At 40.7% G+C, this 25,872-nt stretch overlaps 5 protein-coding genes across 9 annotated transcripts; 2 read left to right on the top strand and 3 right to left on the bottom strand.

The window, feature by feature from the left end:
* Positions 1-555: 555 nt before the first annotated feature.
* On the top strand, positions 556-5,765 carry LOC134022405 (bactericidal permeability-increasing protein-like). 2 transcript variants are annotated; one of them, XM_062463900.1, is made up of 17 exons: positions 617-635; positions 2,092-2,160; positions 2,239-2,350; positions 2,421-2,535; positions 2,622-2,753; positions 2,860-3,015; positions 3,147-3,210; positions 3,637-3,697; positions 3,809-3,900; positions 4,157-4,333; positions 4,418-4,477; positions 4,573-4,740; positions 4,822-4,889; positions 5,118-5,160; positions 5,247-5,310; positions 5,420-5,496; positions 5,606-5,765. In XM_062463900.1, the coding sequence occupies exons 3-17, from the start codon at positions 2,254-2,256 to the stop codon at positions 5,645-5,647; spliced, it is 1,416 nt and encodes a 471-aa protein (XP_062319884.1). In that variant the 5' UTR covers positions 617-635; positions 2,092-2,160; positions 2,239-2,253; the 3' UTR covers positions 5,648-5,765. The 2 variants fall into 2 exon arrangements, with proteins under 2 accessions (XP_062319894.1, XP_062319884.1); XM_062463910.1 differs by lacking the exon at positions 2,092-2,160 and having other exon boundaries at positions 556-635.
* Positions 5,766-5,870: 105 nt separating this feature from the next.
* On the bottom strand, positions 5,871-10,534 carry cdk5rap1 (CDK5 regulatory subunit associated protein 1). The gene is made up of 13 exons (XM_062463887.1): positions 10,043-10,534; positions 9,832-9,935; positions 9,707-9,741; positions 9,518-9,618; positions 9,229-9,439; positions 8,979-9,099; positions 8,642-8,872; positions 8,426-8,523; positions 8,269-8,324; positions 7,968-8,098; positions 6,455-6,604; positions 6,170-6,310; positions 5,871-6,010 (listed from the first exon to the last, which is right to left on the bottom strand). The coding sequence occupies exons 1-13, from the start codon at positions 10,320-10,322 to the stop codon at positions 5,894-5,896; spliced, it is 1,776 nt and encodes a 591-aa protein (XP_062319871.1). The 5' UTR covers positions 10,323-10,534; the 3' UTR covers positions 5,871-5,893.
* Positions 10,535-11,062: 528 nt separating this feature from the next.
* On the top strand, positions 11,063-13,561 carry ghrh (growth hormone releasing hormone). Of its 2 annotated transcripts, XM_062463944.1 has the most exons (6): positions 11,063-11,205; positions 11,409-11,513; positions 12,652-12,753; positions 12,903-13,007; positions 13,146-13,268; positions 13,346-13,561. In XM_062463944.1, the coding sequence occupies exons 2-6, from the start codon at positions 11,431-11,433 to the stop codon at positions 13,377-13,379; spliced, it is 447 nt and encodes a 148-aa protein (XP_062319928.1). In that variant the 5' UTR covers positions 11,063-11,205; positions 11,409-11,430; the 3' UTR covers positions 13,380-13,561. The 2 variants fall into 2 exon arrangements, with proteins under 2 accessions (XP_062319928.1, XP_062319937.1); XM_062463953.1 differs by lacking the exon at positions 13,146-13,268.
* A 130-nt stretch (positions 13,562-13,691) lies between these two features.
* On the bottom strand, positions 13,692-20,131 carry rpn2 (ribophorin II). 2 transcript variants are annotated; one of them, XM_062463921.1, is made up of 18 exons: positions 20,037-20,131; positions 19,373-19,560; positions 19,121-19,216; positions 18,782-18,957; positions 18,586-18,661; positions 18,282-18,416; positions 17,970-18,146; positions 17,742-17,860; positions 17,547-17,652; positions 17,043-17,134; positions 16,843-16,957; positions 16,543-16,737; positions 16,357-16,443; positions 16,176-16,271; positions 15,778-15,853; positions 15,528-15,657; positions 14,757-14,851; positions 13,692-14,253 (listed from the first exon to the last, which is right to left on the bottom strand). In XM_062463921.1, the coding sequence occupies exons 1-17, from the start codon at positions 20,047-20,049 to the stop codon at positions 14,800-14,802; spliced, it is 1,929 nt and encodes a 642-aa protein (XP_062319905.1). In that variant the 5' UTR covers positions 20,050-20,131; the 3' UTR covers positions 13,692-14,253; positions 14,757-14,799. The 2 variants fall into 2 exon arrangements, with proteins under 2 accessions (XP_062319905.1, XP_062319915.1); XM_062463931.1 differs by lacking the exon at positions 14,757-14,851 and having other exon boundaries at positions 20,037-20,117.
* A 533-nt stretch (positions 20,132-20,664) lies between these two features.
* Positions 20,665-25,869, bottom strand: mybl2b (v-myb avian myeloblastosis viral oncogene homolog-like 2b). Of its 2 annotated transcripts, XM_062463966.1 has the most exons (16): positions 25,711-25,858; positions 25,488-25,537; positions 24,722-24,818; positions 24,565-24,636; positions 24,384-24,476; positions 24,064-24,284; positions 23,734-23,866; positions 23,592-23,651; positions 23,216-23,425; positions 22,802-23,074; positions 22,583-22,725; positions 22,370-22,469; positions 22,152-22,262; positions 21,862-21,978; positions 21,636-21,764; positions 20,665-21,546 (listed from the first exon to the last, which is right to left on the bottom strand). In XM_062463966.1, the coding sequence occupies exons 2-16, from the start codon at positions 25,505-25,507 to the stop codon at positions 21,418-21,420; spliced, it is 1,908 nt and encodes a 635-aa protein (XP_062319950.1). In that variant the 5' UTR covers positions 25,508-25,537; positions 25,711-25,858; the 3' UTR covers positions 20,665-21,417. The 2 variants fall into 2 exon arrangements, with proteins under 2 accessions (XP_062319950.1, XP_062319958.1); XM_062463974.1 differs by having other exon boundaries at positions 23,216-23,422; positions 25,488-25,869.
* Between the last annotated feature and the right edge of the window lie 3 nt (positions 25,870-25,872).

A 25,872-nucleotide genomic window follows, 5' to 3' on the forward strand; every position in this document is an offset into this window, starting at 1 on the left:
GTTTTGTTTGCAAATAATACTTCCTGTGTCCCATTTCTAAAGATCAGCTGTTATGATTATTGATAGAAGACCAAGGGACTGTATCTAGTAATCTAATGTGGGACTAATGGAACAGACCCTACATGGAACTAACCCTACCTAACCTAACCCTAACCCAATGTACAACAAAACACATACTACAATACTGTCATCTACAGGACATCCCGAGAACTACAGTATTTTTATTTTATTGAGAAAAATCATTTGTGCATACATTTTCTACACACCATAGTCATTCAACTCTATGACAGACAATTATCAAGTCTGACAGACATTAATGGACTTAGTCAGCCTCTATTGGCACTAAATATAATCAGTGATTATTGGCACGAAATATACATTCATTGAGTTCTGCCTTTTTTCTGGAATGCAAAACAAATGTGGACACACTCAAGCTCTTGAATCTGATTGTAAATTGGTTGGCCCCTATTGTCTGGTTGGTCCCCATCTATTAGCTCTTCCTCGTTCAGCAGACTAAATTAAAGGTCATGTGTCTTACTTCTTACTTCCTACTAGTTTTAGTCCGCCCTGCAGCTAGCCAGCAGGCTATACCCGAAGGAGAGAACAGATTTGCTTCTGTCTGATTTCTGCTTAAGGTAAGTACTTTTAATATAATACTCTTTTTCAACCAATATACAATATGAGTTGTGTGTTGTACATAATTTGAATATGAAATACAAAATAGGCAGTAAACCCATTGTAGCACATTTGTGAACATGGTAAAGGGTTTATTTGGAATATACTATCTAATGCTGAGTAAAAGATTTTCAAGCGGTTTATCCGTCAACCTAATAGTAGTGCAGATAGTTGGGTCACAATCTTATGTCACAAGGTGAACAGTAATACTAGCTACGCTGCAAAGGCTTGAGTAGGCAGACAATTATTTGTTTTAGTATTCTTTGTGAGAACACCAAAAAATAAAATATGTGCAATTGGCACAAACAAACAACTTTCCATAAGGATATCCAACTCAGACATTCAAAGTCACAAGTCCATCTTCCGCCTTGCTCTTTTCACTTCAGTCCTGGCATAATTCAATAAAAATGTAGCTCAGTGGTTAATTCATCACGAGTCTTGTGGCTTTATCTTCAGCTCTGACAGACACACAGCTCTTTCAAGGGCCTAAAGTGAATCAAGTTAGGATGGTATCATATGGCCTCTGTCCCACATCCCCCAGGGCCACCACACAGACTGAGACTGCTGTTTGTTAATGGGTTTACCTCCCATCAACAGAATAAAGTAACCTTTGATTCATGTTGATTATCAAGATGCAAAACAGTTGTTGACCTGAAAAACTTGACTTAATATAATCAAGAAATTTTCAGTTTATAGGTATATTTTATGCCACATTCAAAGTCTATATATATTTTATATATATATATATTGTGCAAGATGAATGTTTCTGTTCTCTGTTTAACAGAAAAGGAAGTGCTAGTCCACACCAGAATTTCCTTTTAGGATTATTCTTGTAGCAAATGGTGTGGCAAAAGTAATTGTTCAGTTGTAAGGAACAAGGGAACCTGCTAGTCAAAATGGACCCCCCCCCCCCTTAAATTCAAGTCAATGCTATCTCAGTGATCAGTCAAACAGATAGGCATGCAATATTGTTCAGTTCAATTGTTTATTAACAATTAACTCTTACCGGAGAAAACAATGTAATAATAAATGCTGATTAAGTTCTGGACCACCGACTATTGGCTCTGAAAAAAATTGCCCCGTGGCCAAACCTAGTTGACCAACCCTGTACTGAATTGTGACGATTAGGTTGTTTGACGATGGTTGTGTGATCCTTAGCAGTTGTTTTTCAGACTTGAGCTTGATCTTCAGAAATGCTTGGGAAAATGTTGACACGACCGCACTACTTGATCAATAAAAGAACTTCGCTACTGAAAAGCTATTTGATTCAGAAAACAGCGACTCTACCACCACGCTAGGGAATGTAGTTCAACTGGTAACGGCGCTACTTGTAGCGACGCCACAGTTACTGCTCAACACTGTTGATCTGAGACAATCTTTGTAGATCCTCTTCGTTTACTCTTTGTTATTCTTAAGGAACTGGAGTTTAAAAAAGCAGAGTGACACACCTTATACTTGTAGGTTACTCATCTCTCCAGGAGTACAGTAAGTTTATTTAAATGTATGTTATTATTAGCCTAACAACATAACAAAGAGTACAATATTGATTTTGTCTGTCTACAGTTGACTGCAGTTAAGATGTCCGCATGGCTGACTCTTTTGGCTCTCCTCCCCTTGACACTTGCTATCAACCCTGGAGTCAAGGTGAAACTCACTGAGAAAGGCCTTGAATATGGTAGGTTTCATAAGTATTAAGGTAAGTCATTCAGTTTTGACTGTTTCTTACCCTCTTTTCCTCTTCCCAGGCAGAGAGATTGGCATGGCATCTCTACAGAAAAAACTCAAGACTATCAGGGTCCCAGACCTCTCAGGGTCAGAGAGAGTGGCTCCCATTGGCAGGGTCAAGTACAGTTTGACGGGGTAAGAAAAACAGTCTGATGCTCTCATATGCATTTTATATAGTAGTGTGGAAAGTACAAAGATTTGTTTCCTATTGCATGCTACAGAATGCAGATCGTGAATCTGGGATTACCAAAGTCTGTGCTGGGATTAGTGCCAGGAACAGGTGTCAGCCTGTCCATAGGAAACGCCTTCCTCAACCTTCATGGTAACTGGAGGGTTCGATATCTCAAGTTCATGTAAGTGTGTGTAGGGGGGGAAATTATACATCAAGTGTTAGGGGGGAGGGGGGGGGTACATACATTGTTGCAGATGGTTCTTATCCCAAGTTTTCTTACAACACAGAAAAGACAGTGGCTCTTTTGACCTGGGAATTAATGGATTGACCATTACTACAAGCATTGCCATCAAGAGCGATGAGACAGGTCGGCCTGCAGTTAGCAGTGTCAACTGTGTGACAGACCTGGGCAGCGCCACAATCAAATTTCATGGCGGAGCCAGGTAAATCCACTTCAGAGGCAAATGTTGTCTTGGCTTGTCTACTTGAAAGTAAAACCACTCTTAAATTACTGTAATGTGTTTCAGTTGATTGTTTCTCTACTTCTGTAAATGCTGTGGTTCCTGTTTTCTAGCTGGCTATACAACCTCTTCAGTTCCTACATTGACAAGGCCCTGCGCAACACAATACAGAAACAGGTGAAGTGTGTTTTCATGGACAGCCGTAGGATTTGTAGTTACCTCTGGTCAAGGCCGGACTTACCATTGGGCTTGACTGAGCTCCAGCCCATGGGCCCTGCACAGTATGGGTCCCTGCCCATAAAAGTTTTTTTAAATAATTCAGATTAATTAAAATTTTTAAATAGACTTCAGCAATTAACATAAATTGTTATTTTGTTTAGTTGTTTGTTCAGAATTGTGATCTGTATTTTATTCTCAATTTATCCAGAGTCGTGTAGCTCTAATACATAGCTTGTGTATATATCATTTTGCTCTATTTAAAGTCATGTATAGAAGGTAGGGCCTGAAAATGGCCCAAGCCCAGGGGCCCCCACAGCCCTAAGTCCTGCCATGCCTCTGGTGCCTTGTTACTACCTCCCCATTGTTGTGATATTTTCATTCCAGATCTGCCCCCTGGTGGCAGATGCTATTACTGACCTGAACCCTCAGCTGAAAACTCTCAATGGTAAAATATTGTTCAAGTCCCCAACAACTGTAAATAATTATTAAGATGATAGCTGTACTACTATGGATGTCCTGGTTGCATTTATAATGTGGATTTTGTCTTATTTAACAGTTCTAGCCAAAGTGGACAAGTATGCTGAGATTGAATATTCCATGGTGGAATCACCAGCTATTTCAAAATCCTGCATTGATTTCGGCTTAAAGGTGAGGAATATTCTGTCTATACATTTTTCATTCATGAATTGCAGATGCCATTTGGTTTAGATGGAAAGAAATACAGACTGTGAATAGTATTTCACAGTATTAAAGTATACTACATATAGTATTTTGCAAGATATCAGTTTATTTTTCTGACGTGTTTGAATATCTATTCCTTCTCCCATCTTTTTCTTTATCTCCCTCTCTCTTTGTCACATACTCCTTTTTACATTACATTTACATTTACCTTCTTCCTCTGAAGGGGGAGTTTTACAACATTGGAGCCCACCAGGAGCCTCCTTTCTCTGCTACACCATTCTCCCTGCCTCCTCAGATCAACAACATGCTGTACATTGGGATTTCTTCCTTCACTACCAACTCTGCTGGCTTTGTGTACAACAAAGCCGGAGCTCTCAGTCTGTACGTCACGGATGACATGGTGAGTTTCATTCTCATCGTTCTAATCATTTAATGTTTAAGGGCACTCATTCAGTGAAAGGTGACTATACTTTTCCTCTGCTAGATCCCCCCCAGCTCTCCCATCCGACTGAATACGAGGACGTTTGGAGCATTCATTCCACAGGTTATCTCCTTCAATTTGATGGCATGAAGTCAAATGTGTCTGACTGAGGTTGCCAGCTTTTTCCTTATAGTAGAAATGTGGCTCTTGGTTTTCAGATTGCAAAGCGTTTTCCTGGTCTGATGATGAAACTGCTGGTTAAAACGGCGAAGGAGCCCATCATCACTTTTGAACCCAACAACGTGACACTGCAGGCCACTGGAACTGTGACGGCCTACGCCATCCAGCCCAACACCACGCTCTCCCCTCTGTTTGTCCTGAACATGGTCAGTTGTGGACAAGGAGGTGGAATGCAGTAACTCAAGCACTGATAGTAATGAACTCATCAGGTTATTTTGTTTCCACAGGAGGCCAGTGTCAGTGCTCGAGTGTACGTGACAGGCATGAAACTGGCAGGAGCTATAACCCTGAACAAGTGAGTGTTGAGTCCATTCAAGTGCTTAAAAGCTTATGGATGCATACATGCACACAAACACACACGGTTTCCCCCATAGTTTTGTATTTGTTTTTGTATACATTTTTTCTTTGTTTCTTGTTTCTCTCTGCTGTGGTGATGGGAGGAGGGCAAGGATGCATTTGTATGATTGTGTCACAACAAACAAAACAAATGTTTACAAACAAAACAAATGTTTACTTTCCACAGGATTCAGATGACACTGGGAACAAGTTATGTGGGAGACTTTCAGGTAAACAACAATAATTCCACAGCCTGAAGTAATTCTGGATTCATACATTTTGAATTTGAAGAGCTATGTCATTTTTCATCAAACAGGTGAAATCTCTGGACAACATCTTCCTGATGGTCTTGAAAGTGGCAGTGATACCCAAGGTTAATGGTGAGTGCGTTCTGTGGGTTCGCAAATCCACAATCTGGTTTGTACTGTAATGTCACTGTCTGTACAGTTTAGTTTTGAACACGGGATAATCTAGTGTTTGTCTCTCTAGCTCGGTTGGAGAGGGGGTATCCACTTCCATCCTTGGGGAAGATGAACCTTGTGAACACTCAGCTGCAGGTCCTTAAGGTACAGTGATATACTGTGTGTGTGTGTTGGTATTTTGAGTTTATGGCCCATTTACTGTCTAAAACATATCTGTGGCACATTTTAAATAATTGTATTTTTCTCTCTCCAGGACTATATGCTGATTGGGACAGATGTTCTGTTCACAGGATAAAGGGTATTTTAATTAATTACAGGCTCTCATTGCCACAACTTCATCTTGAAAAAACAAAACATAATCAGTATGTTCATATGTATGCCTCTTTGAACACAATAAATGTTTTCTATCAATATTTATTTTGATAATTTAGCTATCATTTTCAGTTCAGTAGGTGACCATGGTACAGTTCATCATATAGCACATTTTGACAGTCCATTATGTGCACACTAAAACATTGGTTAGAGCTAGAGCATGTCTGCTTCAAGCTGCAGCCATTTGTCCATCATGACAGGGGTCAGACAAACATCTTTCAGTCTCACTCAAGGATGTGTGGTTTAGAGCGTGGCCTCGCAAACTCTGGGAGTTGGCTGATATAATCTGTATAAAAAATAAAACAGAACAACACCCTATTACGATTATTGAATTACTATTTCTGAATCATTTGAATTAATTGCAGTTCAAACTAAATGATGATCTTTTCAGATGAGTTGACAAAAATGACCGTGTTGCCTTGATGTGAAACTTGGGAGATCATACCTTGACCAGGACATAGTCCCCAGGGGTTATGGGAGCAGTGGAAGTGCTGGCTGGTTGAATGGCCACATCCTGCCTGGGGAAGATCACCTTCAAATTCCCATCATTCCTCCCACACAGGTCTTGGGCAGACCTTTTACTCTCCTGAAAACAGGAAACATGTTATAAAACATGTAACATTTTATGCATGTGTATTATAAAACCTAAAGAGAGCATGATCAGGTATACCAAATCAGATACAGTACAGAACAAAAAAAGGTGCAGGTGACATCCAGTTGCAGTACTCACTCCCTCCACTAAGACGAGCTGTGTACTGCCAATAAGGGCAGTGTTAACCTTGACAGCCTCTTCTCTGAACACACGGATAAGCTCCTCCAACCGCCTCTTTTTCACCTCCCCCTGGACATCGTCCTGAAGACGGTGGAATGCATGGGTTTTCTAGGGGAGACCCAAGAACACAGGATCCGTGTCAGTGTTACAGTTTTTTTCCGATTGCTTAGACACAAAAATATCAAAACACACAGTTAGTGAAACCTGACCCTCAAGGAGCAAAACATAAGCCCAGACCTGCACAACTATAAGCACATACTCATCCTCACACTATTTGCAAAATACTACACACAGTGTTTTACGAATCACTAAACACACTTTTCTAAGATTTAAGATTATGTCACTTCATTGCCTTTTTTAGACACTGCCATGTAAAAATGTCACACGTGAACGAATGGATCAAACACAGGCATCAGGTGTAAAAGCACTAAAGTGCTTAACTGTAAACATACCAATCAGGTGTAAGCACTATAAAAAGGCAACAGGTCAGTGTACCTGTCCTCATCAAAAATGGAAGGCAATGTTGCAAGAAGAGGAAGAGGGAGGATGAGAGGGGGAGCCCGTGGAGGAAGAGTGGTAGGGAGAGGTAGAACTGAGGCCGTGGAAGAATAGGGCCAACTTTACAGTATCTAATGAAATTCGAACAACATTTGTTGACCATGTTGTGAACCATGGGGCAACATTGAGAGAGGCTGGACAGAGAGTTTAGCCCAACCTCAGCAGATATACTGTTGCAACAGTAATTTGGACATTTTGACAAGAGCACAGGTGAAAACTACTATTCTCTACTGTCTACAGTACAGTAACATGTAGCCTACTATATGCACTACATCAGTACTTTGTACACATTCACGGCAGTCCCTGATTGAAACAATGTACTGTATTTCATTTGCTGAGTACTTTCTTTTGTCTCCACAAATGTATTTGCTGTGTTTACAGTATGTAGCCTACTCAATTTTAAATATGTTCTGATTTTTCTGCGCAAAACACAACCTTTACGTAGACAATGTGGAGAAATACAGTAAATATTTTCAGCAGTGTGCAGTACTAGTCTTGTGTGTTGTGGTCAACATCATGTACTTTTACGTACTCTGCTGGAACAATATCTCTGACAAAATCAAGCAGGTTATATCATTAGAAAAGAATAGTTAGTGTAAAAGTGTTTTACATTTTTCACAGCAGTGTGTAACTGGTTCAAACAGAGTCCAATCTTATGAACCATGTGTGTGGGATACGGTGACAGAAATGGGTTTTTATACATGATTGTATCGTTTTGAACGAAGTGTTTCATTTTGCAAAAGATCAGAGGTGTTCTGCTACTTGTGTGTCTAGTTGTGTGAATCGTATGTTGTGTTTTGACAAAGTGAGCCCTGTTTTCAAAATTGTGCTTCAGCAATTGGAAAAACCTGTAAGAGGCAGAAGCATCGCTAATAAGAACCGTATAGAGAGAGGTTCAGATCAGTTTGCTCACCTTCCTCATGCTGTAGGCGAAGAGGAATCCTACATTGTAGCCCACCTCTCTGAGCAGAGACAGGGTCTGCTGATGGTCCTCCTCTGTCTCACCACAGAACCCTGCTATGAAGTCACTGCTAAGGCTCACTCCTGGGACCCAGACACAAATAGAGATAAATACATTGAAAAACAATAACTAAGCCTGTTTGACTGGCAGTACAACTGATTCAGCCTTTATAACTTTGAAAGTGGATGTAACTTGTGACACAGACGTGTTTAGAGTAGCGAGCTATTCTCAAGACCTCTTACTCAGTGTCTACCTGGTATTATCTTCCGGATGTTCTCTACCAGTTCCAGGTAGGTTTCTCTTGTGTAACTGTAATTAAAAAAAAATGGCCACATACATCTGTCACTGTAATAAACAGTTTAGTATGAGTTTTTAATTAATTAATTTCACACAAATGGACAACCTCTTACCCCCTGCGCATGGCCTGTAGGACTGTGCTGCTGCCACTCTGGGCAGGAAGATGAATCTGTCTACAGATGTTTGCCCTCTCCTCAATTAGATGTAACACCTGCCCAGACGAAGCAAGGAAACAACATCCGGTACACTGTGAGATAACACATCCCAGGTGACACCCTGAACAGAATGACAGTAGCACCAACATAAACAGCCTGTGGTCTTCCTCATACCTCATCAGGGAAGTCCTTGGGGTGAGGGGAAGTGAACCGCACTCTCATATCAGGGTTGATGAGGGACACTCTGTCCAGCAAGTCAGCGAAGCGCAGGCCTCCATTCCGTGCTCGATACACAGTGCTGAATCCTCGACTCAGCTGCTGCGGCTGCGGACCACAGAATTGCTCCTCCGATGTGTCCCTGTAGCTGTTGACATTCTGACCAAGCAGTGTCACCTCCTTCACTCCCTGAGAAAACACACAACCGTATCCACTGAGGGACATAAAGAGGAGAGATACACAGAGACAGCTGCAGCTGCAGTATTACATGGGTCTGAGAGAGGCTGGAACTAACCTGATCGGACAGGATGCAAACTTCCTCTAAGATCGAGGCCACTGGTCGGCTCCTCTCTCTGCCTCGTGTAAACGGGACTATACAGTAACTGCACATGTTATCACATCCTCGCATGATAGACCTATGACCATGTTTTCCAAGAAAGAAAGAAAACGTCAAGGTTCATTTAAAAAATAACCTTACAGTACACAGCCTACAGACTAGATTGTATGCAGGTCTACATCAGAGACAGCCAGAGAGTGACACTTACACAAAAGCACTGTATCCCTGAGGGGTGTAGTGGATTGGCATGATGTCAGCATAGGTCTCCTCTAGAGAGAGCAGCACATTGCTCGCCTGCTGGCCACCATGGACCACAGAGAGGAGACGGGGAAGGTCTCGGTATGCATCTGGGCCAGCGAGGACATCCACCAGCTTCTCCCTCTCCAGTAGCTCCGTCTTTAGCCTCTCTGCCATGCAACCTGACCAAACACACAGAGGGAGACACTGTGACATCCATTGTTTCACCTGCATCAACTTACAAGTAAATTATTATATACCTAAAACTCCAATTTTCATTGGTGTGCGACTCTTTGACCGTCTCTTCTTGAGGGCTGTGAGTTGCTGTAGTCTGTTCCATATTGTTTGTTCTGCTTTCTCTCTGCAAATGCAGTATAACAAAAAAAGATATGCTCATTAAAAATGGTTAAGAATCCCACTACTCTTTTCCCATAGTATATGTAATTTACCTTATAGAGCATGTCACAAGGAGAATAACATCAGCCTAGAAAAGATTGGAGAATCAATGAGTCTCAAAAATGGAAAATGCTGACTAGTACCTATTAATCTAACTTAGTTAAATGTTGCTCCATACCTCAGTAAAATCACTTGTGCGTTCATAACCCTTTTTCTGCAATATGGACCAGGCGATTTCTGTGTCGTTTACATTCATCTGACAGCCATATGTTTCAAAACACACTGTTAAGCAAAAATGTTATATTATAAATTTAAACAAATTAACAATCTGAGGGAAGACTGTTTTTGAAAACACATTTTCCCACCCCTGAAAAGAAGATACCACATACCTTTCCTTGAATGTCCCTTTTCTGATTGATTGGCGTGCCTGTCTGCTTCATATCTGTCATCAAAATCACCAACAGGCTTTGGGTAGACAGAAACTCCTTTAACAAAATCCTTAAAACTTGGACCAGTAGATAACTGTGTTTTGAATTGATCTGCCCTGCTTTTCTCTTTTGACGGGATACTAATTAATTTTGAACAAAACCTGTGATTAACCTTGTCACCTTTAGGTGACCACTGTTGTAGAAATGGTACAATGATTCTTAATCCCGTGGTGCACTTCATCCTTGTTATTCAACTATATATAATCTATCGATAAAAGCAAGTCTTTTTGGTGTTTAGTCAGCAGCTTGCCCTTATACAACAGTAAACAAGTCACAACCAACAACTAGCACTACAACCTTGGCTTGCTCGTTGTTTTTAAGGCGAGGCATGGCGATCAGATTTTCTAATGTTTTATAGTCTGCACATTAACACAAACGCTTCTCAAGTTTTCATTTGTCCAAATTATCCTCTGGCACGTAACATTTTTTGCGTCCGTCTAGAAAAACTTCCCTTTGAAACGTTCCATCCATAAACGTTCCATTCGCTGGGACAAACACCACACAAAAATGTAACTATGCATGATTTTAGTTGTAAACTATATTTGGTATGGTTTACATGGTTTGAATTCATGGTTTGAATATTAATTAAAATATATCTATAATTCTGAAGTTACAGTTGATGTGATGGTTAGTTTTCTTTTTCTTTTTCAGATTACTGTGTAATCAGAGAGAGGCGGGTGCTGAGATAAGTGACCTCAACTTCGACAGAGTGTGTGTATGAGAGAGAGAGAGAGAGAGAGAGAGAGAGAGAGAGAGAGAGAGAGAGAGAGAGAGAGAGAGAGAGAGAGAGAGAGAGAGAGAGAGAGAGAGAGAAACGGAATATTACCATAAATGATGTCACTGTGCTCTACTATTGGCTTGGTTAAAAAGGTTTATTCCGAGGAGAGTTCTATAAATCCAGTCTCTGTCCTGTGATTTGAACCTCACAATTTACAAAGGTAGAGATGATTAAAAAATCAGACACAAAGAATTGATAGGATAGCAGGATAACAAGCTTTCAAACTCAAAGGATTAATCCAGGTAACATATTTAGTACATTCATACTACGCTTGACAATTGTTAAGGTATGTCACACTTATAATTAAAATGATAAACTCTTAAAGTAAACCCAATTATGATGACAGAATGAAAGCATTATTGCTGAGTGTTTTCTGTGTATTTTCACTGGAACCCAATGTCCACTGCAAAGATATGAGGCCAAGTAAGGCAAACTGTGGTTTCAGCGTTTTTTGTAATGTAATTTTAACACTGTCATTTCTTCTTGCAGTCCACTTTCCCCAGACCTTGCCATGATGATGGAAAGAGCTGCACTGCTGGTGTTTTGCTGCCTGGTCATGTCTTTATCAGGCTCCCCAGTCTACCCATCAATAAGGTAAGTCAAAGGACTTCCACAAGACTTTGGATAATCATAATTTATGTGAAAATATTGAACTAATTTGGCAAATGCCAGAAAAGTATAAAGTAAATATAAAGTTGCCTTTGAATTATGGTTTTATGTTCTACTACAATAATACCTTAATATTTACATATCTAAAATGACTTAAATTATGTTCTTGAAGGACATAAATGAAACAGTGAAAAAACCCAGTCAGAATTATTGTCAATAGAGCTACAACAATCATCTAAAAACCATCTATGAACTGCATCAAGAATCATTGAGTGAATCAGTAGAATTTGCGGAATTCCTTATGACAACCTTGTGAGTTACTATTCAGGCACAAAGCCAATTGACCAACTGTCTGAGAACAATAATTGATTAACTAAGTATTTTTTTCATTTGCATATTTTTATGAAACAGACAAAACATATATGTTTTATTTGCAACGTCTTGTCAAATTGCTGCAAGATTTTTTGAATGCATAAGTAGTAGTATGGTTTATACTTTAACAATGGTCAACCTTTCACAGTTTTTTTGTAAACTGTAGCCTACACAGTTACCCTATACTCTGTTTTTAATTATTGAATGTTCTGTCTTTGATGAGCAATGGTTGTGTGCAATAATCATATAACAATAGACTGATGAACATGAGATGTGTTTGACAAAGACTCTGTTACCATGAGGGAGAAAGAAATCACCACGGCCAGCAAACTGTCTATGAATATGATGCATTATATTTCTCATGGGTCACTCTGCTTGTCATAATGTGCCCTGTGCTCTTGTTATGCTAACAAGGGTCAACTTGTCTGTATTAGTCACTAAAAGGTGAAACATTTGCACAGTATCACAGCTTTAGCGGACAAAGAAACAGAAAATTATTATGGAGATGAGGTACTGGGCATTCATGTGACCTGAATACATCTGAAATACTGGCATGTGATTATTTGTTTTACAAGTGACACTACCACAGACAGACCCTGTACTTAACACATTTGATAATTCATGACAAAACAGAGATGCATCTGAAAGATTGAATATTGTGGTTTTCATATTTTTGCATATTTGAAAACAAATAGTTTGGTATAGATAGTTTACAGATAGTTGTCATAGCTGGTTTGCTGTATGTTGCCAGGTTTGGACAGAGGGACACATCCATCCTGATGACCTCCTCCATAGAAAATCAAATACCAGAGGAGCAAGAGGACAACACTCCCCTTACTAAATCTGAGATAAGGTTAGTGCCACAGACAGTTTTCTTTTCTTGTTCACTATTGCAATTCTTACTAGAAGCTGTGCAGAGTATCTGATTTAAAAGTTCTGATAAAAAATGTTTTGGTTTCGATCACATTGTTCCTGATGTGCTCATAACTATCTATTGTTCAGGTCAGAAAGACATGCTGATGCCATATTCACAAACAGCTACAGGAAAGTCCTGGGTCAAATTTCTGCCCGAAAGTTTCTTCAGACAATCATGGGAAAACGGCTTAGGTAAATAGTCCAAAAGACATCCACACGTCATTGTCGTCTAATCTTAAACAAGTGTTTGTTGGTTATAGTTTTGTATCACAAGGAATAAGCTGTTAACATGTGTAACTATGTGTATTTATTCTAATCTATTTAACTCAGAGAGGACACAGAAAGCTATGTAAAACGTCAATCAGACATCTATGAGGGAACCTACAAACATGATCTAACTTCCATTCAAAGACAACAGAGTTTTAGGGGACAACATAATGTCAAGAAATCCAGGTAACTTTGACCTCGATGCATAAGACTTAAAAGACATAAGCCATACAAGAGACTAAATCCATGTTTGCTCTTTACAGACTTCTATGTTGTGTCAGCAAGGGCTGGTCATAAACAGCAGGTGTGTCTGTGGGAACATGGGGCCCTGAGCATCCCTGACATTCATCTCAACAGTTTCTTTACAGCACATATAAGCTTATGAAGAACCAACACATCCAGTTTACCACATTCTACAATACTTGTTTTCAAGACATTATGCAAGTGCAATGTTTTCACAATAAAGCAAGGAGATTTTATACGGGTCAATGTGTTTCAATTAATTTTTTTTGCCCAAAGTGTTTATTTCACAAGCACTATTGTTTCATATCCAAAGATATGAAGACATGCTTATACGGTAGTTGAATTAGACTCAAGAAAGTGACAGAATAATTCTCATTTTCTTTATTTCCTTTCATTACAAAACATCTGATTTTCTGGAATTACCCATCAGTTATTCTCTTCTCCACATGGAATTGTTTTTATCAAAGGGGAAAACATTTAATTCAGTACTTGTACAAGCTAATCTTATATGGCTCCATGAAAGGTTCTTGATGTTGACCATGCCAGTAATGACACTTTCAATGCACTTAAACATGTTGTAAAACTGGGTGCTAACTTCAGTGGTGAGACAGACATTCAGAAATAGAAAACAAGAATGTACAAAAACCCCAATCCATTCAAATTTCATAAAGAAACCATAAAAACGACCATAGCCCACTGTCAAAAAAATCACAAGATGAAGTGCAAGAAGTGATAGCTTTAAAGCCTGCAGTGAGAGAATGTCTTATCAGTGAGCTTCAGTTCTGACATTTTAAGACACACTGATAACACAAACAAAAAAGGAATTCACGTAATATGCCATTTTGACTTTGTGTCCTTCAATTCTTGGAAACAAATGTTTAAGCATCTTCAATCTTCTTCTATGTTTTGTCTTCATTTACTTTCAATTCTGCAAAAGAAAAGGCTTGTTATTTTTTCCAGTCATCACACAGAGAAAAGCAAGCAATGATTTGTTAACACAAAAGCCTATTAAATGCATCCATATATCCTGGATACATGAATCATCTCAGAGTGGATAAGAGTCATGTGAGGATTCAGATCTTCAGTTTAAATATGCTAGAATCAGACTATCAAACTCACATGGACTGTTTAACAACAAGGATGATTATGAGAAATGCCCAAGCATGGCACATCACTTCATGCACAACACAATGATACGGTATGACCAGTATCATGATCCACCTTGATCTGAGCAGGTTAAAGTACTAACATGGAGGTAAAGAAAGTAAAAGGTGGACTATATGTGGTCAGATGACGGTGAGATGAGAAAGGGGCTGGTTTGAAATCGGTATCACATGGGGAAGTTCACTGTGAATGAGCACCACCACACAGTCATGCATTAGACAGGCCAATGGCGAGGCACTGGGATGCAAACCATAGGGAAGCCCTTACTTTAACCCGGAAGACTGGCCATTTTGTATATGAATAGAGGCCTTTACCGCAGGCTCCTATATTTTGCCAATCTACTACTTTGCTCTGCAGCAATCCTGAAAGAGGAGTAAAGAGAGAAATACAGCAGGTAGAGGAAGGAGGGTTAAGGAGACAGGCACTAGCTAGAGGAGACTATGGCTAGCTGAAGTGTAAACAATTTAGCAAGAAGAAAACCTACAAGCAAGAATATTCCATCGTTGCTTATAATCACACCCACAACATAATCATGTTGACTTGTGATAAAGTACAGAACAAGGCTAAGGCAGTGTAGAACAGACAGGAAAGTGCAAGCAGGGTACCTCCACAGTGAAACTGAGCGATTACACCCTGACGTCTTTAGGCAGTGACACACACTGAAAGGTCTGCCTCTGGCCTATCAAGAGCTTTTCAAATTGATGGCCTTGAGGGATTCGCCCACTCAGCTCCTCACCCACACAGATTCGACTGGTAAGACCCACTAGAGGGCCCGTCAGGCTGGAGCTCTGCAGCAGGGTCTCCACTCCTCTGCCAGCCCAGCGCAGACATGGGCCCCTGGAGAATAACTGAGGGCCGGCAGAGCCCTCTGAAGTGCCACGAGGACGGAGGCACCAGTCAACCACAGGGACATGAAGTGCCAAGAGGCCACCCATAGCATCACAATGGTCCTCATCCAGAAAGGGGCATTTTCCTCTCTGCAGTCAACAGCTCTCTAGGAACCATCTGGTTGTCAGGTACTGCTAACAGGAGGCTTACCTCTTTACTGCTTTTTGGGCCAGCATGCGATTCCCAGCCAAGAAAGTGAGACTGCCGATGATGGCCAAGTACTTCAGAGTCTGGAACATGTTGAGGTGGGTCCAGTAGACATACATCAGACCTAGCATGGCTGAAATGCAACAACATATTGTTGAGCTGGTTAAAAGCACATTTTTTAAGAATCATGGAAACAAGCATGATGTGACACACGGTGCCTTTTCAAATGCAGGGCTCCACCCTCAGTACCAACCTGCATGGCCAATATGGAAAAGAACTGAGCTGGGAGATAGGCTGAAGTTGGAGATGTTGGCCCCTAGTTTCAACCACTGAAGAGACAGGATGAGAACAAGAGAATGCTATTTGTAAATGAAAGGCCTCATGATGTCATAAAAACTCAACGGTTTTCACTGAAAAACACTGACATGAACTGAGCCTTCCTGAGTGTGGCCATCACTTAACACTTCAAGTGCCCTTTGTGAAGAACAGATGTACTGTACTTACCATTGCTTTTGTTATTTTTAATCAAAACATGCATTGTTACTGAAAATGCATGGTCCCATTTTAAAGAGCTATTCTCGACATCCAAAAAAATTAAATAAAAACAATTTCTGAAATGAATACTGATTGTAAACCGAGGGTGTCTCTCACCAGCACCAGCAGGAGGAGGAAGGGGGAGAGGATCAGGCCGGTGAAGGTGTTGGACACCATCGTGGGAGGCTTCTTCTCTGGTTCACGGAACAGATGCTGCAGCACAGAAGAACATGAATCAACGTCTGTAGAATGGGATGTTCCCGTGTAAAACCTGTGTCTGACCGACCGTCTTGTTTACCTGAATATCTGGTTTTGGCACATATAGGGTCTTAGACTGGATGGTGGCTGGAGCCTCCTCATCGAGAAACTTGAGAACTACATCCGCCTTACAAAAACAGAAACCTTTATTGATACTGAGCTCAGAAGCAAAGGAACACTTGGATAATTTGATTTGATAGTTAATCCTTACGATCCAGAAACTTACCACGCTCCACAAAATGGGGTTCTCCAGAGTAGCATCTCCAACCATGAGGTGGAGAGCATAGGTTCCAGACATTGAGTCAAACTCAGACTTTCTCTCTGCGGTGTCCAGCTCAAACTTGTAAAGGTTCTTACTGTCTGGCTCTGCCACAAACACAACCTCTTGGCCTGTTTTCGGATTGTGCAGCCTGACAAATGTCTGATGAGTCAAGAGAAAGAAAACTACTGACTCCAATCTGGAAGGTAAGGTAAAAGAATTGTTCTATTATACTGGAAATGAAGATGAAGTAGGATAACTACAAACCTGGTGGGGGGTGAGCTCAACTCCAGTGTTGACATCCACTAACTGGAAGGACATGGCAAAGTTCTGGTGGCCATCAGCGGTAAAGGAGGTCTTGGCCTTGAAGGGGTATTCCACCCTGGAAGAGAAAAACAGACATTGAGCAATATATTTTGGTGTTTGGGACACAAATGGTCCTCAGGGGAAATAGCCTGGAGACTGACCTGGTTGTCTTAGTGCCAATGCTCTGGTCCTTATCCACCACAGACAAATCCATGTTAGTGATGGCAACTTCAGTAGAGACCTTCACTTTCATCTAAAAAGAAGATAGGAGAGATAGAATTTAACATAAAAGATCAGGTTTGACATTCACATGCTAATTCCAACAAAGTGGTGTGATTACTGTCACATTTATAGTGATTACAATTCTGACATGCTTCTTGCTTCTGGCTTCATCTGTGGTCATCATTAGAGCACTACCAACGTTCCTATGTCTAATTTGCTACATAAATGATAAAAGCTACATAATAGTTTAATAGTCTTCATCAGGAACAAGACTTCATCATGACTTGTTAACCCAAAAGCCAAAGGCCAACGAAACAAATGATTCACTGTGCTAAAGTTAGAACAGTTCATTAATGCTAGAACTCCACTCCAACTCAGACGAAAACAAAATTAGCTTGTATTTAATTTATTAAATGTTTACAAAACCAGCCAAGCCAGCTTACCTCAACTTGATTGGCAACAAATCTGCTGTCCCCAGTCACAGCCACAGTGAACTGGTAATATCCGCTAGCTGGCTGGCTGGCCATGAAGTTCAGCTCAAAAACACCACTTAAAATCAGATCCACATTATTATTAAAGCACATCTTTAAAAACTGGACAGAAATCGTAAAATAAATTTTCTTCTGGAAAATGCTTACTCTCTTAAGGTGAAAGGTGCCTGGCTGAGGATGACGCTCTTGGAAGCCAGGGCATTAGCAGACTCCACCACCACACTGGCTGAGGCCAGGGGCTGGGAAAGCACATTAGTAACTAGAAGCTATGGATCAAAAATAAAGACATAGTCAGTTACAGACATGGTTTCAATAGGGGTGCAAAAACAACAATACAAAAAAAAATTGCCTAGAAACAGACTATCTGTGGTGTACCTGGAGGGTGGGCTGGCTGTGAGACACCGTGGCAGGCCCTTGGGCACTGACAATGACTGGCACATGGAAACGGTTGTTGGACAAGGCAACAGCAGCACTGGCAACACTGAAGGCTTCAGATAGCGAATCCCAGGACTTCTTGCTAAAAACAGAGTTCACCAGCTGGATGACCTGGTCCTGTGTTGAGATTATATTTGATTAGTGTTAAAGCATAATACATTGGTAGGTACATCGTTTTTTTTACAATTACTGAATCACAAAGATCGATATCTCCATCCCTTTCCTATTCCTGACATCTACGTGATAGTGTACCTCCTTCAAAGGGGGCTCCATATCCACATGGTCTGACAGAGAATAGGCTGCAGTCACAAACAAGGCAGTTGCCTCAAGTCCCTCCTCAAACTGCAGATATACTCCACCCAAATCATCCAGGCGTGCAGCAAGATCCTGAAAAGGGAAAGTAAGGCACAACCTGTTTGCAACAACTATAATACAAATACAATAATAATAATCGTAATAATTAATCAAATATATACACTGAAGCTGCAGAGCCTACTTTACAGAGAAATAGGGCATCTGGAAAAACAACCAAACCTGATGGAATTTTGAAACTCACCTCAATCTCCTCCAGGATCCCCCCAAGCTCTGCCTGCTGGGAGAGCCGAGCGGCGGTCAGAAGAGCCTGTGTGATCCTGCCAAGAGACATTCACTAAATAAACCAATAGAGCTCCCATAATGAATAGACATGCCATTCCAGGTGATCATGTTGAAAAGATTGAGGGGAACACTCAACCTTCAGCATAAATACTCACGCCAAAACGTTGTCCTCCTTCGTAATCCTGGCAGCAAGGGCACTGACAACCTCCTGTGAGGCAAGAGGCAGCCCCAGAGAACTGATGGCACTCACAGCCCGATGGATCTGAGTCACACTGGAGTCTTCACTGACTGCTGCTAGTAGAAGGTCCCGAGTCTCGTTTGACACCGGAATCTGAAACAAGGGGAGAGGATTATAAAAGGTACATTTTGAGACTGGATGCATTCAATAAGAAGAAAAAACAGAGAAATGGGACTGCAGTCCAGCGCTCAAATTGTTTTTACACAAGATACATGGTTTCAAAGGCATTAAAAAACAACTCTCAATCTGCAGCTACCTCACATCCTGAAATAGCCTGACTGGACTCGGCAGCAAAGAAGAGGGAATCAACACTCGTGGGGTCAAGCTTGGACTTCAGGAACTGGCAGGCATCCTGCAAATAAAATTTACAATTTTTTTTTTTACAACTGTCTACAAAAAACAAGGTTGATATCCTTATGATAATTGTATTACACACTAAACAAAAGGTATACAAGAAGACCAATTGCAATAGTAGCTGCATAAGAACATCGACCTTCTTTATACTTACACCTTCATCAGCAATGGAAGACCCAAGTTTACCAAGACCAACAATGGAGTAGTATGCAGATTCAAGATCCGTAAAGGGCTGCCTCATTAGGGCTTGAAGTCTCTCCACATCAGAGCGAGAAAGATAATGGGATGGGGTCAGAGCCTGGGCTCCAAGAGCCAGGGTAAGAAAGACCAAGCTGAACAATCCTGTTGATTCAGAAACAGTGTCATATGAAAGGAAATTATCGGCAATGCATGTTAATCTCCGAAATTGTCGTTTTTAAACGTAATAGTCTGGTAGAGGAAAATTGCCTTGTTTCTCACCGACTTTGACTAGCAAGCTATACGTCATGAGTGGCTACACCTTTGGTACACACGAGTACACTTACAAGCGATACCTTTAAACAGACGTGTGCATAAACGTTCTATATTACCTGGCTAAAAAACGGGTAACTATGGCATTTTAGCAGCAGAGGTTGACAGGCTAGTGAGCGTGAGCTAGCAGACTGGCTAGCTTTATAGCTAAATTGCATTGCTCGCTGCCTGCACGTCTTTTTTAAACGCATTTTTATCGTCCTGCCACTTAAAGTGTACATTATATTATACCAATTTTGCTTGCAAGAAACCATTCCTTGGAAGCGGATCAATTTCATATTAAAAACCTACCAGACAGAAATACTTACGAGGCTGTGCCATGTCTTGCCGTTTCTAATGCAGCGTCACCAAAAACCGGCGACTGTTTCCGGGTTCTATAGGTAAGACTACTTCTGAAGGGGAGGGGTGGAAGGAGTCGTAAACTATCATTATTGCTCAATGATGGAAACCTGATTATATTCTAATACACATTTCTCATTCTCCAAGATGGATAGAAAAAATAAAAAATGCTTACTATTCTAAATGTTTGGCATAATGTTATGTCTAACCTCACCGTTTTAATTTACCTTCCCCACGATTTTGAAATGACATCAACCAACATTGGTAAATAAGGAAATTTTGAGCACCTTTGTAGTTGATGTAGACATATGTACACAATTCAACTCGATAAATATTCGCTTAATAGTCTTTCTTCGCAATATGGTGCCAATATAAAATAATTATTTTATTTCAAACATTGCCGGGTTCTTCTTTACCGGAAATTCAGTCATCAGAAATGGGATGGCGCTTTCAGACTCTGTGTTCGTTTCTCATTGGTCCCCAACATCTTCTGCTGCGCCGGCGCTGCATGAAGTCGAACACACCTAATGATTCTACAACCTACAAATCACTCATTTCCAGATTGCTGTATGACGAAACAAAGAAACTACACTAAACAATAAGTTATGTGTTTAATACATTTGCATCATGCATGTACAGCAATGTGTCCTTTTAATTCATATAACTTACCCTTACAAGGATGGAGAACAATTATTTATTTTTGTACATTTGATCAATCATGAATTAAAAAAAACCTTAAATACATATTTAAGTTTTGATAGACAGACCCTCCATAATTATTATATACATCACACTATACAAATATGACCAGCAGTCACTGATTCTGTTGCTATACATAGAGCATTTCAAAATGTATCTTAAATCTATAATTTGTAGGAGTGATAAAACATATGTACACAATATTGGAGAACCACTATCTTTTCAGTCCCATTCATTATCAGTTTAACAGGTACTTAAATCATGTGGTACTACATAAACTCTGTTACAATATTTTCAAGCTTTAACGCAGAACACATTTTATAAGAAATGCTAGACTTACACAACTACATAAGCAATAGTTAGACTTATTGTTATGGCCCCTAATTTCCTTAGAAATTTTAACAGAGTGAAGTCTTACATTCGCATTTTGACTATAACCACTTTGTTCTAAATATTAGGGGATCAGGAGAAGGTTGCCTCATTTAGAGACATTCAGAAGCACAGCTGAGCATCTATTGTACTACATTTATGTACATTTTTGAACCTTTTTTTCTAACAAATCCAAAATGTTAAAACTTTTTTAAAGTGAAGATTATAACACATTCTAAGACAACAGAAACATTACAGTAGTGTAGAGTAGTGACCATCGGCTCAGGATAAGATGAGGGCTCTGTTAGGTGCATGGGACTTTAGTGAGCTAAGATAGCGTCTTGCTTTCTCTGTCATTATAATCTGGTCTTTAGTTCGTCCACAAACAACAGCCTCCCACGCCTGAGACATCTGAAAAAAAAGAATGTATCACAATGAAATCCTGCATACTAAATGTCTATCCGAATGCAGAAGGCACTTTATTGGCTCTTGACGCTTACTGGGGTTGGCAGAGATGGACTGGGATGCATGCTCTCAGAGGGACCCACAATGAAGCCCTGGTCCAAGACGTTCTCCTCTCTCTTACTACAGAACGATGAAGAGTTTAGAGAGTCCGAGAGGGACTCTGCCTGTAAAAACAACAACAAAAAAGAGACACAAAATCAACATGCATAACAAATACTAGTACTAGTAGCATAAAGTACAGATGTAATTTGCGTTATGTACCTGAACACAGGGTTTAGCCTCAAACAGTATGGACTTGTGTCTGGCAGGGAGATTCTCATTGCAGCCAATGACATCAAGGGCAAGGGATTTGCGCACTTTCTTCATTGGAGGTCGATGCTGAATATGAGAAACTGTGTTACAGCAATCACATTGAATTCCCTAAAAGTTAAGTTATGGCTAAGTGTTGCTAAAAGTTAAGTGTTGCCAATGATCTTGCATTCTCCTAAATTACAATCCGAAACAAAGAAATAATGCTCCTGATTTAGATGGGGACTTCTGTTGTCACTCACCACCTGTTTCCGCCTCTGCTCAGGGGGAGTGTCACCCACCACAGTCAGTGTGATACCAGCCTCTCTGAGAAGGACCTCCTTCAAATCCTCTTCTAAATTAGGAGTTTGGGGCTATGGACATGATTAGAAAGAAAAACACCATTAGAAGGAAGGTGTACATATCACATTCAAATGTTCTAACCCTCCAGATATCCTGGCAATGGTATAGAGGGACCTACCAAAGGCTGCAACGGACCAAATTTCTCCATGGCATTTTTGAATGGTGTTGGAGTTCGAGGAGTAGTGTATAGATCAGACTTATGGTTCGGTGTGACAAACCTGGTACACAAATATTTATATAAAATACATAGAAAAAATAACAGCAAAACACATTGTTCCCAATAATAAAATGGAGGAATTTGAGGACTAATGGGTCAAATGAGAACACATACACAGAGTTCTCTTTCTGGGTAAGTGGAGTCTTGTCACGGTGCAATGGTGTTGTAACCGTGGCCTTCTGACTGCATACTGGCGTGGACGTGAGTGAGGGATTCTCCAGGTCAAAAGTGTCTTGCTTGGTCCACATGTTGAAGAACTAGAAATGCAGTCTTTAGATAATGAAGAAAATAAATTCACAACACTATTCTATAGTGTATTTTAACAACTGTTACCTGTGAGGGAGAGAAGGGAAGGATTTTGACCGGTGTGTTTTTGGGAGTCATGGAGTTAGTGGAGTCAGGAGACAGGGCGATGCGACGGCGACTTCGACGGGTCAGTATGGAGGGGGGTGTCACACCACCAGGCGAGATCGGGATCAGTTCTCCACGATTTCCCTTACTTAACTCTTGAAGTGCACTACCTTCCAAACGGAACTGGTGTCTCTCTGGGCTCTGACTCTCCTCAGCGAGATCAAAGGCTGCCAGGTTACACCACACATCCGGGTCCTGACGAGAAGCAGAAAACATTGACTATTTAATATCATGGAGGGTCTGCAAATACGTGTATGAAAGTATCACATGCAAAGTAAAATGACATTCAATTTACTTTCCTATAGGCTGAAGAATGATCTTATTCAGTGTTCTTACCCCATCCAGCATATCCATGACCTCCTTTAAGGCAGGGCCTGTAGGAGAGAGGAAGCCTGAACTATCCACCACCCAGGTGGTATTCGTCTCTCCCGTGGAATCGGGGTCACTTTTGGGGCCACCTCCATCCTTTGACTGCTGGGGAGAAAAAATCCTGAGGGAACCTGCTTCTCTTGGCGTATCTGTTACAGCAGCTGAGTCAGAAGTCTCCTGTCGGAGGTGACAAAAACATGAAAATCCATTTGGAAATGTACAGGTCAACAAACGTAAGGCCCTTACTGAAATGTTGGACCCAAATGCCCATCATATAACATTAAATGCCACACAGGACACATAACACCCCAACTATGACCACACTGACTGTTTGCCTTCTCACCTGCAGTGTAGTTTCTTGACCTGAGTCCCTGTCCATGCACCCATCACTGCTGTGCTCCATCTGTATATAGCTTGCATTAAAAACTTGACAACAATTGCTGATTGTCTTTGTTGAGGACAACATGCATGCAATATAGACTTACCTGTATGTCTTTACTGGTACAAGCAATAAACTCTTCATGTTCCTTAGGATGACACACAACCCCAGAATAGAAGCCCATCTCCACTTTGCGCTTGATGGTAGAGTTCCAGTGGTTCTTCACAGCATTATCGGTTCTGTAGAGATATGTGTTCATTTTTTACATTATAGCTGACTAAGTCATATGTCTGGGGTTGCAACAATATAGGACCAAAGTATATTCATCAAACATATACATGTAACAGTAACCCAAGCCCCATTATAATTACACCAACAACAACAAAAAAAGATAACAGATTTTGAGTGATACTCCAGCACCAGTAAAAGCATCTACCTTCCTGGAAGCAGCTTGGCTATCTCAGCCCAGCGGTTCCCCAGTGTGCAGTGGGCCTTGTAGATGATGAGGTCTTCCTCGGCTGTCCAAGAGGACTTCTTCACGTCAGGGTTGAGGTGGTTGTGCCAGCGCTCTCTGCACTGTTTCCCTAGCCTGCCCTTAAGATGTTTGGCCACTATAGCCCACTGCTTGTTCCCGTACATGTTCACTAGTTCGATGACCTGTGTGGAAGTATTCAGAAGGTTTATCAATGCATCTGGATAACTGGGTAAACTGACTAGATAGATGCTAGCACAAATAATGGGTCAAATGGAAAGCACCTTGTCATCCTCTTCTTTGGTCCAAGGCCCTTTGACCAGATCTGGATCCAGAACTTTGAACCAGCGGAGCTGACACTGATGTTCTGTGCGATTCTGAAAAGGAGTACATATGCTTTTTAACGAAAAACAGCTGCAATTTAATACTGAAAGGATATTGCAGAAAAGGACTAAAGGAACTCACCGGTAAAAAGCTGGCTATATATTTCCAGTCATTTGGACCCCGGCTTTGAACTAAAGCTTTCAGATTATCATCCTGAGCACAACACAAGAGACATTTTAATGTTTGGCTAGTGGATCGCTGACAACTAATAACTATTGCAAATTTTATTGAAACTCACCTCCTCCTGTGTCCATTTCACCTTCACTTTCCCATAGTCTCTCTGTTCTGCCACATCAGAGTCTGTATCCTGACACATAGCTTCCTCCCCATCATCACTGTTCAGAGAAGATGAACAGGTTTAGTGGAGAGCACTTGAGTGCAGAACAAGACGCAGATTCGATTCCCCCTCGATATGTAGCTTTAGATAAAGAGGCTGCTAAATAAATACATGACTATTATTAACAATCACAAGAAAAATACTTGGAAAGTACTTGGCTTAAGTTGTATTTGCATTTAGGCAATTAAATGTTGTACCTGTGTGTATGATACAGCAATGTACAATTATAACACAATTAGATTGCCTAGACTGCACGAAAAACTGGATTTTGACGAGTAGGGCTTGTCACTACATTCAAGCTGAGCTAGTATTAGCCAGTTTAGAGCTATTCAACCGGCTAACCATGCAAAGTGGGCTTATTATTAAATGGTTATATTATTTTGATAGCTTTGCAGACAATATGCACATGGAACTATGCTTACTATCTATCTAAAATAATACTAAATTCAACATTAGAAGCCATCTAGTTGAGTTTTACAAGTCAACAGCTTTGCTAAAAAGGCGGCAGTCTTGAGACATGTAGCCAGCAAGCTAACCAGCCAATACTCGAGTTAAATAAACTCTGCCGGCAGAGACTAAACATAATATCTAGCCACCGACCACAGTATAAATACAATCAAATTAGTAGATGATGAATAAAGAGCGTAAGGCATGATTAGCAACTTACCCGCGCGACCACCAAGACATTTCCCTCCCTGGTCTGTGATAGTTTTTTACCTGGGAGAGTCGATGATGATACCGTTTGCAATCTATCTAGTTGAATACTAAATTAATCTGACAAATATTTCCCCTGGCATGTAACTTCAATACAACACAACTGCCAATAGTACGTTTCTTATCTTACTGGTTGGATAAAAATCCCCCATGCATGCGCTTAAGATGCTACAAACCAGCTTCTGTCTATCTGGACTGGAGCTTGCGTTGTTGTTAAGAAAAGTCCCCGCTCAAGTTTCTATCTCGCGCGCTTCTCTTCTCACAGTCTCGCAGTGAGTCCTGTGATGACGTAAGAGTGCGTAAGCAGCGGCAGCCTGGCTAAATTCCATTCCGAAAAT

This window comes from Osmerus eperlanus, chromosome 1, assembly GCF_963692335.1.
Source record: "Osmerus eperlanus chromosome 1, fOsmEpe2.1, whole genome shotgun sequence".
NCBI lineage: Eukaryota > Metazoa > Chordata > Actinopteri > Osmeriformes > Osmeridae > Osmerus > Osmerus eperlanus.

Bases quoted from the DNA above. Each gene is read 5' to 3' on its own strand.
- LOC134022405 (XM_062463910.1), top strand. From the start codon at position 2,254: ATGTCCGCATGGCTGACTCTTTTGGCTCTCCTCCCCTTGACACTTGCT. The intron at 2,536-2,621 runs GTAAGAAAAACA...TGCATGCTACAG, and splicing joins GTCAAGTACAGTTTGACGGG to AATGCAGATCGTGAATCTGG. The intron at 4,334-4,417 runs GTGAGTTTCATT...TTCCTCTGCTAG, and splicing joins TGTACGTCACGGATGACATG to ATCCCCCCCAGCTCTCCCAT.
- cdk5rap1 (XM_062463887.1), bottom strand. From the start codon at position 10,322: ATGAAGTGCACCACGGGATTAAGAATCATTGTACCATTTCTACAACAG. The intron at 9,440-9,517 runs GTATATAATAAT...GTGTTTGGTCAG, and splicing joins AATGAAAATTGGAGTTTTAG to GTTGCATGGCAGAGAGGCTA. The intron at 8,099-8,268 runs GTAGACACTGAG...TCTGGGTCCCAG, and splicing joins CATCCGGAAGATAATACCAG to GAGTGAGCCTTAGCAGTGAC.
- ghrh (XM_062463944.1), top strand. From the start codon at position 11,431: ATGATGATGGAAAGAGCTGCACTGCTGGTGTTTTGCTGCCTGGTCATG. The intron at 11,514-12,651 runs GTAAGTCAAAGG...GTATGTTGCCAG, and splicing joins CCAGTCTACCCATCAATAAG to GTTTGGACAGAGGGACACAT. The intron at 13,008-13,145 runs GTAAATAGTCCA...TATTTAACTCAG, and splicing joins ATCATGGGAAAACGGCTTAG to AGAGGACACAGAAAGCTATG.
- rpn2 (XM_062463921.1), bottom strand. The intron at 18,417-18,585 runs GTGAGTTTCAAA...TTCCCTTTTCAG, and splicing joins GGATCCTGGAGGAGATTGAG to GATCTTGCTGCACGCCTGGA. The intron at 17,653-17,741 runs GTAAGCATTTTC...TCTGATTTTAAG, and splicing joins GCACCTTTCACCTTAAGAGA to TGGTGTTTTTGAGCTGAACT.
- mybl2b (XM_062463966.1), bottom strand. From the start codon at position 25,507: ATGTCTTGGTGGTCGCGCGG. The intron at 21,765-21,861 runs GTACATAACGCA...TTGTTTTTACAG, and splicing joins AGGCTAAACCCTGTGTTCAG to GCAGAGTCCCTCTCGGACTC. The intron at 21,547-21,635 runs GTAAGCGTCAAG...CTTTTTTTTCAG, and splicing joins GTCCATCTCTGCCAACCCCA to ATGTCTCAGGCGTGGGAGGC.